The following is an 18201-nucleotide window of genomic DNA, read 5'->3' on the forward strand; positions in this document are numbered from 1 at the left end:
GTGGAAACATCCTGCAAAGGCCAACAGTATTATCCTTAAAGTGCCACACTGGAGTCGAAAAAAAAATAACCAGGCCTGGAATTTTAGTTCCTGAAGATGGTTCTGCGTGAGTCGTAGCTGTTGCTCAGGAGCAGGGCTTTGATGAAGAGACCACGGCTTCATAAAGAGAACACATGCAGGCTTACGCCCGACACTAATTAGGTAGGACACAGGTTGGGAAGGGGAGCGGTTCCAACTCTGTACTTTTATGAAGGGATGAGATATATCAGATAAGGAACGTTGGAATGGGGTCAACGACTTCATTCACAGATCAGCTGATTTCACCCCTGAATCCAAAGTCTGAATGCTGAGCGACTGTTTCGTGCTCCATAGCCTGTGTTTGACTATGAACTCGCCGTCCCGTTTTTGTACAAGAGAAAAAAAGAAATTGCATAACTGCTGACATACTGCCAACAACAACAACGTCATAATCATGATGATATTTAAGAAAAGAGCCCCTCTACCGGAATCGTATCAAAACTGAAGGATGGGATTGTTGCATCCTGAGTTTCTTGGTTTCTAACCAAAGTACATCTCCACCATAGAGGACCAATTCACATGAAATACATCTGATTTCCTGAGAGAGTAAATTATGCATTAGTGAAATCGAGCAAGACCGTGTGATGTCACCCCATGTTCAAACCCATCACACATTCAAGCCAGTGGGGAGCCAAAAGCAGCCTCGAGAGACGTCACACTTTACTAAACTTAGTGCAGACAACGCTCTCGTCAATATTTGCACTGTGAAATGTTGGCCACGGCAACACGTTGAAGCTGAGAAAACACAGGATCTAATATGAAGGCAAGAAATCTCCATGTATGTTTGTCTTTCTTTGACTCCATTAACTCAACGACCATTCATCCATGCGATGTCAGACTTGGCGTGTGCTTCACTGCTGCCTCAAGGAGGTGTAGGGCAGTGAGGTTGAGGTCTGGGGTCTGAGGTCTGGGGTCTGGGGTTTGGGGTCTTGGGTCTGAGGTAACTTGCCCTTCTGGATAGCTTTGACAATGTCTATCTGTAGGTAGATATGTTAGCATTTTGTCTACACCATGTAAGAAATAGTTGATTTATTGTGTTTGTCTTGACTAAAACTTGATTTTGAAATGCATTCAGGACTCAGACTAACTTTTCCACTGTCACACCGGTGCTACCAACTTCCTCAGTTGGTCACAAAAGCGCATGATTTGGTTGCTCTCTTTTTTTGGGGGGTTAAAGCATCGTGTTTTTTACAAATGACATTGCATGTGAATGCGTAGTTGTTTTGATTTACATACCTCAGTGAAACTTTGACAAAATATGAGACACAATATTAGCATGTAACCAAAAATAAGTATGTAGTTAGGTACTGGTACCAGTATTGGTTGGAGTGAATGGTAGCTGAGGGTAGGCACTGAGGTTAGGGTTGATCTCAGCTCAGTCCAACCGCTCCAGTAGCCCCCCCCACCCCCTTTGTCTCACAACTGTCTGACTCTCGCCGTGTCTGTTGGGTGGTAGAGTTTCTGGGCTGTAAAAGCTAAATGTCCAACTTGCTAATAGCTGATTTTGTGTGTGTGTGTGAGAGAGAGAGATGGTATGTGTGTGTGTGTGTGTGTATATATATATATATATATATATATATATATATATATATATATATATATATATATATATATATATATATATATATATATATATATATATATATATATATATATATATATATATATATATATATATCCACCAGCTACAGTGGCAGGGGGACAAAAAAAACCATTCCCGACTCTGACATAATTCTTCTCAGCAGCGTGTGTCATTTGGCCCTGATTGTGCTCAGTCGGTGGGCTGCTGTGATATCTGAGGGGAGGGGGTGACTGTGGAAGTTTCCCTGTGCTGCCAGTGGGATGCACCTGAGCAGGGAGTCGCACCAGCCAGACAGACTGAGATTTACAGCATCCCCTCTTCCTGAGTCAAGTTTTCCATTGAGGGTGCAACTGTGAAATAAAATATACGATCCGCTTTGTGTTTTGGGTTTTCTGTCATAAATCCGTGCAGGTTTTTGCCAAGTCAAAGCTGAAGGTGCTGCTCTAACTTACACATTGGGTTAGTGTCTGTAAATGTTGTAACTGTGTGTGTGTGTGTGTGTGTGTGTGTGTGTGTGTGTGTGTGTGTGTGTAGGTGACAATAGTGGACACTGGGGTGAGAGGGACCATCGCTGTTGGGCTGGTGCCTAAATTCTACAGGCTGGACCACCAGCCCGGCTGGCTGCCATACTCTGTAGCGTACCACGCCGACAACGGCAAGTAGGTCAAACTGCAGTCTTCATCAATGGTGTCTTGCATGGGTTGAGAAAATGGAGTTTCAGCTGCTGCATCCATGCAGCAGTGACGCCTCATGTCATTCTCCTTCCTTCCTGTCCTTGTTGCATCCTGTCTTCTGAAAGTAACATGGTGTTATGTCATCAACCATTATTTTGATTATTGAGTAATCAGCTGCAAATACTCATCATTGTGAAGACCACATAGTGTCTTGCATTTTTTTAGCACATAAATGATTAAACAATATGAAAAATATAGTTTACATTGATCCAGCTGTCCTTGGCACTGATACTGGGCCAGACACGATCCCCATTAAATAACGCTGCATTAACATAACTCTCGGAGTTACAGTCCTTTTGTTGTAGCTAGATTACATGATTGTATTAATTATTTTTGGGATCTGTTATTAAGAGGATAAGTTGTTTTTGCTTCCTAGATTATATAATGGAAACCCTGTGGGGCAGCAGTTTGGGCCAAAATGTGCTCGTGGCGACCGCATTGGCTGTGGAATACACTCAGAAAATATTGAAGCAGGTTTTACAAATGTCTTCTTCACCAAAAATGGCAAAGAGGTAGGTGTTTTTGTTGTTCGTGACAGCCTGGTGGGATGTCTGTTGCTGTATGTCCGTGTGTTTGTTCACCCACTGCGACCCTACATCCATCAACTACCCAGGTAGGCTCGGTGGAGGTTCCTGTGTCGGCAGAAGGGCTGTTCCCTGCTGTAGGGATGCACTCCATGGGGGAGGAGGTGAAGGTTGACCTGCAGGCTGAGTGGTTCTTGGAGGAGGACGATAGTATGATGATGGTGGACAGCCATGAAGACGACTGGGGACGGCTTTATGATGTCAGAGTGAGCGGCACGGTAAGAAACGTAAGCCCAGCTGGGATGGAGAGCTGCTTCAGAAACACAGACGATGCCTGAAAGCATGTTTTAGTCGTTCTGATGACAGAAATGTGCAGGGTTCTGACTCAGAGGTTCCACTTTGGTAACAAACATTCCGTGTAGGTGATGGCTGTGGCCAAACAACACAACATTACAGTCACGCAAAGATTCTCTCTTTTTTTTTTTTGCAGGTTTTGATTTCAATGTTGTGTGTTCACAAATATTCCTAAACTTTGTCTTTCGAAGGTATTTCCTCAAGGCCTCCTCCTATCTTTGGCTCTTCTGCTGCTTCTTCTTCTTCTTCTACTCTGTTGTTGGTCTTAACAACCACATCCTCGTGTAACGTTGCCTACACTGCCATCTTCTGGTGACATTACGTAGCCTAGTTTATTTGCTCCAGACTAGTTGATGGAAATGCATTTCCTTTTTTTTTGAAACATTTCCACAGTTCACTTGAAATTTGCTTGATCTATAAATGGAACTACAACTACTGTCACCATGTAGTTGCAATAGAACTGCCATCAGCAAAAAATGTGCTCATTTAAAAAACTTGGCATAGAAACTCTGGGATAAACAGCTAACGACTTTACAGAGCTCGATGTGAAACTCTGATTTGTTACCAAAGAAACCAGAAAAGGCCAGAAACGAGAACACATTTTAGAGTTGAAGCACTTTCAGGTCAAGATCATATCTAACATCTTATGATTACAAGATTTTCTCAGGGCGTCAGACATTTATGATTATTATGATGACAAAATGTGACGTACGTGAAAACATGCAGATTTTATTTAGCATTTTTATCTCTTGAAAGAGATGAATGTCTTTATGGACGGTCAGGTCCTTCATGTTCTCCTCCTAAGGGATCCTTCCTTCCTACAAATTCCTTTTCTGTTGCAAATGGCTCTGTTGACAACCCTATTACATGCTCTTTAAACTTGGAGAACGCTCTTGACACTTCAATTCAAGTCAAATCAATTTGAAGTATTTTGTCTTCATCTCCGTATGATCTTGCTGCAGCTGGACAGGGGTCACCTTTGCACTGTTTTGATGACATCAGCCCTGGTATTTTTCTTGGAGCTTACAGATATCAGGTTTAGTAGCAAAATAAACAGCAGGCGCACAGTAAAGACATTGACTCAGTTGTCTTTCATCCCCTCTTTGCTGTGTCGGAGTCAGAGATTATGCAACAGCTTGGCAAATCTACCTGTAATGTCCCGAATATCTCCAGCACACAAGCTGGGAAACACAACGATGTAACTGTCGCGATTCCACCATGTCTCAGCGCTGGTGACAGCTGTTGGACGGCAGCGTTACGTTTTCTAGTTATCGGTCTGTCCGTCCCATTTTAGTGAAGACAGTACCTCTGGAGTGCCTCGGGGAAATTTCTTCAAAATGTCTCTTGAACGTTCACTGGGAATGAAGGATGAACTGAAAAGATTTGGCGGTCAAAGGTCATCGTCACCGTTTCAGGCACACATTGCAGGATGCTGGACTTCTGTTTTTGAATTTGTCGACCGTTTGAAGTGTCGGTAAAATGCAGACAATTATGAAAAACAAAATTATCAGAGAAAGTTCCCCAACCTGGGAAGATGTTGGTCAAACCTCACCTGTAAGCTATACTGCAGTCCGCATCACTGCTTTTTTCAGCTGGAGAAAACAAACTTAGAAGTCGCGACATGTTATTTGAGATATTAATATCACCTTAGTGTCAGTATGTGGTGCAACTTGAGGCGTGTGTTTTTTTTTCTCTCCGGATCTGTTTTGGCTGCAGAGCCTCTTCCCCCACAGTGATGGACACTCACTTTCCCTTTCTGCTTCATTATATTTGAATTATGTCCAAATTTGTTTTTCTTTAACTGATGATTCTGGCAGGAAGAGACAGAAGCAGCACAGCCATCCATTGAAAGATTCAAACTACTCACTGTGTCCTTGTTGTGGTGAGATGTAGTGAGTTTCATCTCATTTTCCTCCCAGAAAAAATAAGGCTTAGTATGCACAATCTTTGTTAAAAACTGTTACTAATTAATTTACGTGCGGTGATGATCAAATCATTAGAAATGCAACGATAACAGGAGCACTAAAGTCTCATAAATAGCAATATTGTTGAGTCTCAGCTTCTCTGACACAATGAACCAGCACCAGAGAATGAATGTCTTCGTTGTGTTGCAGTCGACAGGGTTTTTTAGTTTTCTGCTCACTCTGTGTAATTACCTCCTGCAAGCCTGATCAAGTTTGTAGTTTGTCAGTTCTGTCAGATCAGCACAGCTTTTGATTTGGAGATGCAGCAAGTGAGGTAAGGCTAAACGGCTTTTTGTATTTGTAGAAAATGCTGTTGGAAAGTTCTGCCGGTGTGACCTGAGTTTTCCTCCCAGCAGAACCTGTCCAATATTTCGCTCCTGCGGTGTAGAGCTCTTTGTTGCATATTTCTTGACGTTTCTTCTGCACCGCTTCACCTCTTGAGGTTTGACTCCTTTAGTTCAGGTTGATTTGCGGCGTTTAACATTTTTTGACACTCTTCAAATTGTTTCAGCGTGTCAGCAGCACCCTTAACGACCAGGACGTCATACACAAATGACACAACAGTTTAAGAAAAACAAAAACAAAAAAGCACATTGTACTGGAATCAGAAAGTGAAGGTGGGCATGAGACAGAAGAAATCTTTTTTCCTTTAAAAGCTTTTGCACATCCGAGTATAGGTTGGGATAGGTTAGTTCCCACTGGCCAGAGTAAAGAAAAACACGAGTAATGGTCACACACAGCTTATCTTAGTTGTAATTGTTACAAATAATACAAGTTGAGTTTTATATTTGAAGTCACAGTGGCTGTGTTTGGAAAGGCCTAATCGTGGGTATGCTTGCAGCATGTGCCTGGAGATCGCAGAGGTGGTTAGTCTCCAGCACCTGAACTCTAGAGGTCAGGGGCTGAACCGTTTGGCAACACCTGTTTTGAATCAAGGATAATTTGAGCTGTGCCGACTGGAAATTTGGCTAATTAAAAGTATTGATGCATCTTGTCTGGCTACTCAGGCTGGCTAGCACGGTGTTTATGCACATCCTGATGTCCTCTACAGCATAACTAGAAATCCTGGTGATCGGCGGTGGATCGTAAGCTCTCCAGCTGCTCTGCATGAATACTCTTTAAGTCACCAGGGACATTTTGCCTCGCTGATGGGGAAAGTTTCAGAACTGTTTCTCAGACATGGACTTAATTGTGGTTCAAACTTTTGGCATTAGCGTGTTGCGCAGAATTTGTTGTTGGCTGCAGAGGTTTGATCAGTGGCATCACAACGAAACTTTAATGCCTTTGTTCTGTGTGAAAGCGTGAGCTCTCATCACCCCCAACCTCAAGAAGCAACCACAAGACTACAGTCAGGTTTGTCATTGACAAAGGTGAGATGGAGGCCAAGCTGTGTGTGGGTCCTGTATGTGGTTTTGTGATGTCTATACACACACACACACACACACACACACACACACACAGAAAAAATGAGGCTATCATCTCTTCTGGAAGCAGGCAGAGCTGATAACAGCTGCTTGCTGTGGGTCAGAGGAATGATTCAACCTTCAGTTCGGTTCTCCATCGTTCAGTTCTTTTTTTCTGGTCCAAGTAGCAGCGATGGCATGAGCAGTGCTGGTAGTAGAGCCAAGTGTCTGGCAGCCAACCAGGTTGTAAAAATTCAATAAGTGAAGTAATGGGACTCTAAAGAATCTTTCAGTCTTTTGTCATGTGGTTGGAGGTTTTCACAGCTGGGGTACCCGGCCACTTGGGCAGCTCTGCAGTGAATTCTTTCTTTTCTCTCACAAGTAAACTGCCTTCAGATCTATGATGTGGTCACCATTGTGAGGGTCTAAGCAGGTGATTATACTCAAACTGATAACGCTGTCAAGTTTTAACAAGTACAGGGATTTAGTAAACGCACTGAAGACAGGGAATGGTGTGGGACTAAGTGGTAACAGGAGCTGCTTCCTGGTTTGACAGAAAGTTTGAGTCGAACAGAAACGAGAGAAAGAAAAGGAAAGTGAGGAAATTAAGTTAGGAGAAGTGAAGGGAAAGAAGGCTAGAAATTAAGTGGTAGGATTAGAATGAGGTAAGATTATGCTTTAAGGGCAGAATATTATGTCAGCCACAAGGTGGTCTCACTTAATCTCTCTGTTGGTTTTGGCTTCTAATTTATTTTATTGTGCGGTTTTATGCAGCCCTGAAATGGTCTCAGTTTGCTTCAGCTTTTCCAAAAGTCTACTTTAATTTTTTCTTTTGAGGCAACGACTCTCATCTCCTTCTTTTATTCCTCTGTACTTGCATTTTCACTTCTCTTTTCCTCTTGATATTCCCATTCAGTCTAACATGTTATAACCTTAAACTTCTTAGTGTTTATTAGCTGTTCATCCTAAACCGGCATGATGGCTCATTACCACCAACGGTCGCACTGGTGTTGACAATCAGACCGTGTTCTTCCCCCAAGACTTGGTGCATTTCCATCTGAACCATGGTTCGGTTTTCGTCAGTTCAGTAAAGTAGATAATAAATACCTCAATTAATTCACTCCTCTGTCTAGTTTCTCTGCTTTTTATGCCTGTTTGGCGGCTTTTCGGGTTTGTACATCCGTTCCATTCTTGTTAACGTGGCATCTTTGGAATGGCTTGAGGGAATTGCTTCAGATTTGGCTCAAATGTCCACTTGGTCTCAGTGATGAACTTGAAAGATTTGCTGGTCAAAGGTTTAGGTCATGGCCCCCCTCACATAAACATGACAGTCTGGAATACCTAGAGTGAATGTGTCCAAATTTCAAACAGTCCAAGTATCCTATTTTTCATCCGAATGTGCACCGAGTCTGAAAACTCGAGTCGGTAAGAGCACTGACCAGACCCGATCAAAGATGTAAGAACCTAGCTGGTCCTGATTCGGAGTGAAGAAAAGGGACTACAGGTGTAGAAACCCCATCATGTTTACGCTGCAAGTTTTCTACCTCTCAGACTGTTTATCTGCATGTAATCAAAGCTCTCTCCAACCAAACAGATCCTTATCCTGGCAGAATACACATGTAGAAAAACAAGATCGTGGATAGTAGTGTTTGTTTTGTCCTTTAGGGGGCAGTCTGGGTTTATTGAGGCTCAAAAATACAGATGGCTGCAGTAGCCAGGAGACAAACTCCCACCGATTGACTTCAGTTAATTAAGTTAAGTTACTTTGGTGTGTCGGAATTTAGCTTTGGAACTGAACCACCAAGTCTTTGTGTTTTTTCAGTTCTGTCGTCACTTCGAGCAGCCTTTTGGCTGAAAGTCAGCAGTTAACAATGTTTCACGTTTACCGAAACACCTGCACCAAAGAAGAACGTTCAGTATCAAGTCCTGGTTAACTTATGTAACTCAAGCTAACTAGCATTCATTGCCCACTCTCATCCGTCTCTTGAGTAACAATAATTGATTGCATGCCACGATCTTTCAGATCCTAATATGTTATTTGCTGTTTCCTTCGCATACTGTGTGCATGCTTGGACAGATGCGAGACTCTGAGGCAGCCAGATGAACACACATAGCTTTGGCGTTAAAAGGGCTTCGTGTTTATGCTGGAGTGGGGCTGCCTTTGGGTAAGATGTGCAGGGAAAACCCTGCAAGAAGATTAAGTAAGGAAAAGTAATAAAGGCAGTGGTGCAGTGGGCATGAGATTTTCAAAGGGTCGTCAAAGCCAGAGAGAGGAGCAGTGACGCCATGGCCGTTGCTGCCCTTGTGGTGCATGCACACATACTGTAAGTGCTCAAGGCTGCAATTGGTACAGACCCTCCCCCCTCTCCTCTATCCAAACAAAACTCCTATGGATTTCAATAGCATTTTAGTTGTCAAGTCCATTGCTGTGAGGTGTATTTTAGGGGGTATGGAAACTTTTATCCTCCTTTCTCATATGTGTGGCCATGCAAAAGATATTTCCAGGCTTGGTGGTTTCTAATGACTTACGTATCTATCGTTCAGTTGCCATAGATGACTTACACCTCCCTGGCTCCTCGGTGGTTTGTTTCTCCCAGCAGCAGCTCTGCACCAAAGTAGTTTTTACACGTCGCTATTTGATGAGTATGGATAATCACTGTTCCGGATGATAGCTGTCCTCACTGATTGTTAAGAGGGGGGAAAAAGCAGGGTGATGGAAAAGATTGCAGCAAGATAAATGACTTTTCTGACTGGTATGCTTTTGATGAGGCGGCACTGAGAAGTGCAAAGCCACAGAATTCGCCGAGTACAATGGTGATGGTAGTGACTTGTCTGCAGCTTAGTCCTTGCCTTTGTGAACTGTTTACATTACAGTTGGGGGGTTGGCCACTCCTGTTTAGATAGGTGGGTATCTGATCCTAGAATCTAATCCTAGATTTCTTCCCACTATCATCATACGGACACTGCCAAATATTCCCCTACGCCGCTCAACTCTACTTAGGTTTTGACTTTCTAATTCAGTTTCTTTCCTCTTCTTTCTCTTCTCCCAATCATGATTATCATTGCATTTTGCATTATTATCCCTGAAGCAGCTCTGATAAATTGGGAGAGAAGGATACTTGATCGATCTTTTTATGGGTTGCTACTGTCTGTCTCTCCTACCTCTTTAGTTTGACTTTAAATCTTTCTTCGCTTTTGTTAATGTCATTAATGTGATATATCTTTTAGACATTTTTAAAGTCATTTACATTTTCCTGGATGAGACCAAATTTTCCTCCGTCAGCTTTGCCAGCTGTATCCAGGAACTGTGTCTGAATCACTGCTGCTTCCAACTCTGGTTTTACATGATTTTATTGCAATAAACAGATCAAAAGAATGTGGAAATTCCTACATCGGGATACCAGTTTGTACGAAGCATGCTTTGTCATTTCTGTCCATAACAGATGACAAGCAAACAACTTTTAAAAAGCTTGTTTTCTGAATGGAGTTTGGCACAGGGACATGGTTTGAATCCCCTCTTTTCCGTCAGTCTCTGTTGTCAGAGCCGCACTCTCTTTCCTTATCGCTTTGTTCCTTCGCTGCTTCCCCTGTGTGTCACAAATTCTGCAGGGATGTCTGTTGCTGACATCTCCGTGACGGCCAGGTAGCCAGTTCCACTGATCAGCTGGTGCAAACAAGTCAGACCATTTGAGTTGCTGTGCATTCAGCAGTATAGTTGGATGATAAAGTGTAAGATGGTAAAAACAGCTGAACACTCTCCTCCAGACTTCTAAACTGCTTCTTTGGAGAGGGCGCCAGTGGTTTAGTCTACGTGATACGCAGGTCCAGGCAATATACCCACAAAGAAAGCTCCAGGATTTCAGTATACCCACTTATAACTGTGCAAGGACACGTAAACAGTTCTGTGAGAAAAAATTTCACTTGAGCTGTTTGTCTCTACATACGCTGCAACTATTCATCTTACCCCGTCAAGACAGCTCGTCTTTCCCCAACAAGCACGCTTCAAAAGCAGCGTCTGCGTCTGTGTGATTATAATCATTTGGAATCAAGTAGTAAACTGAGGTAAATACAAAAGAGGGCCACTTACAGGATACACAAGATGGAGTTAAAGCACGATGTTGACTGTCAACCCGTTGTGTTGATATAGCTAGTTTTTATCATGACTCCACGCCAGAGAAGTCAGACAACACTGACACTGGCAGAATTTGTGTTGGCCATGACCAATTTCCACGCAGCAGAACTGCTGGATAATCAAACATGAGGAAGGAGTCAAATTGGTCAATGATGCCATTCAAGACGAATGGAAGGGACCGAAAGAGGCAGCAACACTGGCGAGAGGCCATATCATCATCACATGGTTACGGCATTTGTGATGTCCGTATCCTTCACGAGTCTTCTGCTCCAGTCTGCTCCGTGAGCATTTGTGTTGTCTTCACGGGGAGAGAGTGGGGGATTGTGGGTAGTGTGGTTAAGACAAAGTTCAGATGCTACCATGACCAAAGGGGCCACCAGAGTGACGAACGATCTCATAGAGCTTTAAGCTGTCATCAACCCGAGTAATACAATATACCTTCATTTCACCTGGTTAGCTGTCTCTACAGTGACCTGTCTGCATGCGCTTCTGTTCTAGGGCGCGCGCGTACACACATGCATACATTGCAATGTCAGCAGTTTTTTTTTTAAGGGGGGCTAAGATGCAGTGAACAGTGTTAGAACAGTCAGGAGAAGCCTGGTATTAATATACTAGCAACGGCTGTGTGGATTCTGAGCCTCTCTCACACTGCTCATGAAGATTTGATTGATCTGCTGGATTTAGGTTGAAAGGCACGACAATATGTTCCTTTTCAACTCATCAGACTCCGTCTGTAAAGTGACATTATCTCGCTTTCATCAAGGAATTTATTCTCTCTGCCTTTGTTGCGACTGTGAAGGGAAGGTGTCATATGAAAACAACATGTGAGATGATAACCAACATGAATGATGATATTTTTGGGGGGTTTAGCTTGCCACCGTGCTCCTGCTCTGCTGTTTTTCTTGAGAGGAGACATTTGGCTGGCTCTCCCCTGCCTACATGCCGCTCGGTGCGAACATGAGCCTCCAATCCTCTGCCTGCTGTTGTCTCAGCAGTTGCTGGGCTCACCAACTTAATCCCTTCAGCTGCGGATGAGCAGGTTGACGTGGAAGTGGACAGTACCTGAGTCTGCGGTTATCAGTTTCCCCAAGTCTTCTTGCGCTAACTCACAAGTCAGATCTTCCTCACATTCATGGCTTCCTCTTCCGTCCACCAGTCCCTTTCATGTCGAGATGAAAACAGCAGAGGGCATATGTTTACGTGTAACAGCATGAAGATGTAACGTCACAATCATAGGGACCAACTTTGTTGATATTGTCACAGTGAGATTAAGACTCACAGTGTTGCCCCCTGCACACATCCTCAAGGTTCCCTCACAACTCTGATGCAGGGATTTTACTCTGAAAGGGACCGCTGCGGACCGCTGGATCGAGTAGCGGTGCAGCAGGTAAATACTTTCGCCAACAGTTTCTCCCACGTTCACACTGGAGCCAATCAATGGCGACAGATGATTGTGGGATTCGTGGAGCAGAACGGTCTGAAACAAAAAGCAAAGGCTGATCCACAGTCATCAGATCTGATTTTACCAGCATTTATTTTGCTTCAGTTCATTTTTTAATGCACAAGTGAAACACTGGAAACCCACAAACCAAAAAAAGTGACCCCAGATTTTCACTTAAAGATATTGTGTTCAAAGACTAGGGAATTGCTTCTTTGTGACATTACCATTGGTCCATGTTGTCGTTCATGCCACGCTGATGTGATGGCACAAAATAATTAAGTAACGTAAAATATAATTATATACTGGTGACCACAGAATGAAGCCGCCTGCCACTCACCACTGCCGGCTGCAGTGTTTGCTCTCCGAAGGGTCAACCCATCCACTTGTGACCCATGTCTACGTAGTCGTGGACCAGTTTCTTTTAGGCGCGTTTGGTGCGTCAACTGTCACTTCAGTCTGCACAGCACATTTTATGGGGAAGGATCCTGTTTTCTTGAAAGTAGCCCATCAGAAATTAAGCCAGTCACTTATGTCTTGCTCACACCTTCATCTTGTTAACTGTTAAACTCTCTGTAGAGGACTGACACTTCTCCTGAGAGTGTTGTCGGCCCGCACCAGCAGCGGGCTGATACAGAAATACTGTAACTAGGTGTCTTAAAAAAACCCTTCTTCAGCAGTTTCTGCTGCACAGGGGACCATTTAAACAGAAAAAACACACACAACAGATCGGTTCAGTCTGTACACTTTACGGCTACAACCACTCGTTCATGCATTGTCTGAGCGAGATGGTGATTCTACCCGCTGTTGTGATTGTGTCTCCAAACATCTGAATCATAAGCAACTCGCACAAATATTTTAATGTTGCGCAGTTGGTACTAGAAGTTCTACTGGAATCCGTGGACGACGCCAGTTTTTCAGCAGATTGTTTAGCTGGTAACTCTTTCAAAATAAAAAAACCTTAATTGGCTCGTTGCCAGCCGTGGCTGCACAGTTGTATCTGGGAACCTGTCGCTACTTTGGGTTGATGATGATGATGACAGTATTTTTTGTCAGTTTCTAAAAGTGTTATAATGTTGTGTAAAATATGAAACACTGATACCAACCATCAGGAACTCATCCCTGATGTGACCCTGGCAGGTTTTTTTTTTTTTTTTTTTTTTTTTTTCAAAGCTTGCTTCATATTGCAGCATCTTCTCCAGAGCATCTCCTTATCTGCCCCAGTTAAAGTTTCATGTGTGGACCACATCAGTCATTGTCACCGCTCCGTTCCTCGCTGCCGGAGCCAGCTGTAGTAGCAAGGCCCTTCTAAGGTTGCCTGCTTCCTTCCTTCCTTCCTCCGGGAACAATAGTCGTGAATCATAACATGACGCTGCTCTTGGATGAAAGTTCACCACTTTCCCGGCAAGTTGTTGTGTTTGCAACATCTCAGTCCTTGCTGTGGCACCGTCACTATTGCCTTTGCTTCTCCGAACTGAGCAGCGTGAGAAAAGAGGAAACTAGGAATAACTTTATCCATGGAAAGTCGACGACTGAGTGGAGCCTTGTGGTCAACTTGACCTGCCTCCCTCAAGGTCATGAGAGTACACGCTCCTCTGGAGCTCCTATGTGTGGATTGATCTTGCTTGATTAATGCGACGCTGACTGTTAAGTCCTACCAGTGGTGTTTAATGATACAATTTTTCGTTTCTGCTTGACAAGTTCAGTTTCATGCACTGTTTTTACACTGCGAAACATTGTCGCTTGTATTTTGTTAGCCCCATACAAATGGTGTTACACATTAAGAGGTCCTTCTTTGCCTCAGTAGCCCCCCAGTTTAGGCACAGCACAACTTCCTGTGTGGTCTTTTTTTCCTCTCGTGTTATATTATTCAGTGAATGCTGGGCTAACTGGAAAGTAGCGGGGTCCCGTTTCAGAGATAATACATTTTGTGGCATCAGATAGGTGCGTATACTGTACTTGAATACTCATTCATAAGGAGTCTACATTTTTAGTCAGTATCAGAGGCATTTCTGGTACTGTTGTCGGAATTGGAACAACTCATAAGCGGGAATTTAAGCTGCAATGCCACCTTGGTGTTAGGAAATCTGTTCCTCTGGAGTTGTGAATGGACTTGTTTGGCTAACATGGACGCTGTTGTTGACCACAGTATAGAGTGCTGATGACATGATTTTGGAGGCTAAATCGGAAGTTGGCATTGACTCAGGTTCCCTCAACCAAAAGCCATTGCATCAATAAGCAGTGTGGCTGAAAGATAATCAGGCTTGCACATTTTTCACGTTTTCAAATTAACACCACGTGGAATAAAACATTATGTAAAATCACCCTTTTCAGTACTGTATTGGAAAAATGTTGAATCTATCGTCCTTTTATTTCTTTCGTTCTTTCTGTGGAATCCCCCCCCCCCCCCCCCCGGTAATATGAAGCTCTTAAACAACTGTAACAGTGAGTTTTTCTGACAGTGTCAACCTTTTCTGTTAAAGTGTAGCTTTTTGCAGCTGTGACAGAATATAATCGGTGGTGGCAGAAGTATAAGCTGGCATTTCAGCTGCAGGTTAATTTGGGCAACATCCTCCCAGCAGCGGTAATGGGGATAACAAATGGAGTGTATTAAAAGGTGATGAAAAGCCCCACACGGCCAGTGAGTGATGAGATGTCAGTGAAGGGCAACAATGTGGGTCCTTGGCTCTTACAGGTTTCAACTGAAATCTCAGAGGGACAATTGATTGATTACACCTGCAAAGTGGCTGCGTATGCCTATTGTTTCAGGGCATTGTTTCATGAAATGACTTGTAGATGTTGCACAGGGTTAGAATGTTCCTGCCAGCGTCGCACCACAAGTCATCGCTGCTAAAACGTAAATGTAGCCTGCAGAATTATAAACACAGCGTTGCTGCAGGTGGGGGTATTGCCGTCAGGCATATAGGCTTGTATCAAGACAAATGTCATCTTGTCTTTTAACTGTAAATACTTGTTCGCCCAACTGCACCTCTGTGTCAATGCTGCATTAATTACATGTTGTGTTTCACGCTTTCCAGATTGTTTTGTGCTAAGTATTTCATTGAACTTCCTAATTCGGGTCAACAAGGGCTGTCTCTCAGCAAGCACTCAGGATATCACAGGACACTTTGCAGTGAAAGGTTGGCTGTAACGTTGGCAGCGCTGTTTGGAGACAGACGATGCAGAAATTTGCTATCATCTCAAGCCCAGTTTACTCCACGTGGATTTCTTGCACACAGAAACAACGAGTATCTTCAGGAAGGAAAAATAATGACTACTTTTTTGTTTTGATATGTGATACATTGTTATGTCGCAACGGGTTCAGCACGCCCAGTTTCAGCTGAAATAAATCAGCAACATGGTGGCTGCTGTGTTTTGCTGTCATTTATGGTCACCATTGCACTCGTGCCTGCATGGATACACACAGTCTAATATTCCCGTTGTTTCCAAGGTGAAGGGATGTGGAGTTATGCCGTGGTAATTACGTGGCGTGTTGTGGTTTTGCAGGTATCTGTTGTTTGCCAAGTTCTTCGTTGAACTTCCTGACCCAGGTGAAAAGGGGCTGTTCCTCAACAAGCGCTCTTGATATCACACGGCACATTCCTCATTTAGGCACAAACGTTGTTAAAGGTTTGCAGTGAGTGATTGATTTGTTTTGAATGTCCCATTTTAAAAATCCCACAAAAATGCATTTACATATACATAATTGTTGCGCGTATGTTATTTGAGGTGCCAGTTAAGAGCCTGCAAAGTGAGTTGTGTTTGAACATGAGCGATTTATGCTCTTTTGAAATACCTGAAGCGTTAATGAGTAGGTAGTTATTTGTAGTGGTTTTGTTCTAGTAATTCATGACTCAAAAGAAAGAGCTAATAAATGTGTTCCACTGTAATGTAAACAAGGTCATGACATGATTTAGGTACAGCACTTGAAACAGCGTTCAGCACTTGTGGATGCATTCAGCCCAAAGAGCACCTGTTAGCTGGTGAGCCTTTAAAAAAAGTTACAATGACAAATTGGCCCAAACCAGCTGTGACATCATATTACTTGAGTTCATCAGGATATTAAACTTGTTTGCCTTTTGCACACAAAAAAGTGGGTGACAGACAAGTCAGATTTAGCTGCTGGAAGGCATCCAACCCAAGTGAGAGATGAATTACAGCAAGAAATCACAGCCAAAGACAAGGCCAACTAACTTAGTCACAAATGGCGATGTGGCACCTTTGGCCTAGATCAGTTGCCTTGTTGTATCAAAATTTTAGATGTCAATCACACGGATTCTAAGAAAGTATTTCTAGAGAACAAAAGGCAGTGGAGAAGATCAGCGATGCAGTAGACAGTGGCCTGCCCTGTGTCATCCATCGAGTACATGTTCTACAGCGCGTTTGTGGTGTCTCTGAACCAAGAATGTGCTGGGTTCAAGCAAATCTGGGAATAATGCCATTGCTCTTCAGCATCTGCAGAACAAGGCAATGAAGACTCAGTGACTATATAAGCCAGAGGCCGTTTTCAGGGTTATTTCACAAACTACTTGTAAGCACTTATATAGCCCATTGTATGGACTTGCTATACAAACAGCCTAGCCTCCAACAGTAGCCTCCGTGCTACTGAAAGCCGTAGGCGGGAGGCGTTTTTGTCTGTGTTTATTCTGTGCATCTGATTCTCTTAAACGCAATGTCTCACCTTGAGGGAACTAAAAAGAGTTTGTTGGTCAAAGGGCAGTGTGACCTCAATGACCACAATATCTCAGGAAATGATGGAATTTTCTCTGACAGCACAAACATCCACCAGGACAAGATCAGTGTGACAGACACACATCTCTCCTCCTGCTCTTCATTGCAATGAAAAGGCTGGCAGTTTTCTGCAGCGAGACAAGGTTTAATCAGCATTCAGTCCTGAGGCAGTAGTTTTATTGGATGGGGCTTTGATGGCATTGATGGAAACACAAATCCTGGACGTGGTAATTTGCGGCTCCACTCAAACAATATATACCTTTGAACATTGCCACATTTGGCCGCAGACTTCTTGTTATCTCGACCACAAAATCGGCCAATAAATAGCATCCCTCAGGCAACGTTTTCAGGTCATTGCCTTTCCATTATACTGTTTGTTCTACCTGTTTGGCGGTGTGTTTGTGATACCTAACAAACCCAACAAAGCCTAGAAAGTCGTCTTGAAGTGGGAAAAATGTCCTTCACATTTTTTAGTGGGCTTACCCGGATTTAAAAGCCGACATATATGTCTGTATGTGCAGCAGAAGAACTGAATTTCCACCGAGAACTGCTGCGCGGCGTTAGCAGCTGCGGCGCCGATCACGGCAGTCCTCCACATAGCTGCTATTTCCAGCTGGCTGGCAGTTTGTTAATTTGCTCGGATTTTTCTGATCCGGTCGTTTGTCTCTTGATTCATGTGTTTCTATCACCCGCATGTAGACTGCATGTTTATATTGTGTCCTTTTCAGGTCTGTTTTTGCGATTGGAACCAGACACATGGTGTTTTATTTTGAAAATCGACCAGAATTACTATGCCTTTCATGTAAAGATTTCCTGTCTGGCTCGATCTGCTCTGTGCAAACTTGTAATGCTATCCATCAAAAAATAGACTCGCAGCTATTCCCAGCGAAGGGATGTAATGTGGCAGTGACCGGTTAGGAATTGCAAAGACGTGACACTGACCGGCCGGTTGCCTCCTTACTCACGAGACTTCTTGAAAATCTCCAGGGCCTCTTGGGACTGACAGATGCCAATGATGAACCGCCTCGCTGCAATCTTTACATCATGATTCATTCAGCCAGGAATTAGGGACGTGAATGTTGAGGCAGATTTTGTCCGTAGGGCTCTTAGGGTTAATGTAGTAGAAAAACGTTTTAGACAAATACTGCAATAAATATACAACTATGTAGCTGAGGAATTTGGACTCTTGCCCTGTCAGCAGGAGCCCTGCAGCAGTAACTGATGTTAAATCAGGTCATAGTTTGGTCGACAAGTGTGAACC

General features: G+C 43.4%; 1 protein-coding gene across 6 annotated transcripts in view; it reads left to right on the forward strand.

The window, feature by feature from the left end:
* spryd3 (SPRY domain containing 3) overlaps window positions 1-18201 on the forward strand; it is a 56611-nt gene that overhangs the window by 5102 nt on the left and 33308 nt on the right. For all 6 annotated transcript variants that reach the window (XR_015117801.1, XR_015117802.1, XM_086213053.1 and 3 more), the window contains exons 4-6: window positions 2195-2319; window positions 2771-2906; window positions 3008-3196. Coding sequence is in view for 4 of the 6 variants with exons in the window: in XM_086213053.1 (XP_086069179.1) it covers window positions 2195-2319; window positions 2771-2906; window positions 3008-3196 (450 nt within the window). In the remaining 2 variants the exon portion in view is untranslated. The remainder of the gene's footprint in view (window positions 1-2194; window positions 2320-2770; window positions 2907-3007; window positions 3197-18201) is intronic.

Source organism: Aulostomus chinensis, chromosome 9 (genome assembly GCF_037954235.1).
Source record: "Aulostomus chinensis isolate RoL2024-O1b breed Wild chromosome 9, RoL_Achi_v1.0, whole genome shotgun sequence".
Taxonomy (NCBI): domain Eukaryota; kingdom Metazoa; phylum Chordata; class Actinopteri; order Syngnathiformes; family Aulostomidae; genus Aulostomus; species Aulostomus chinensis.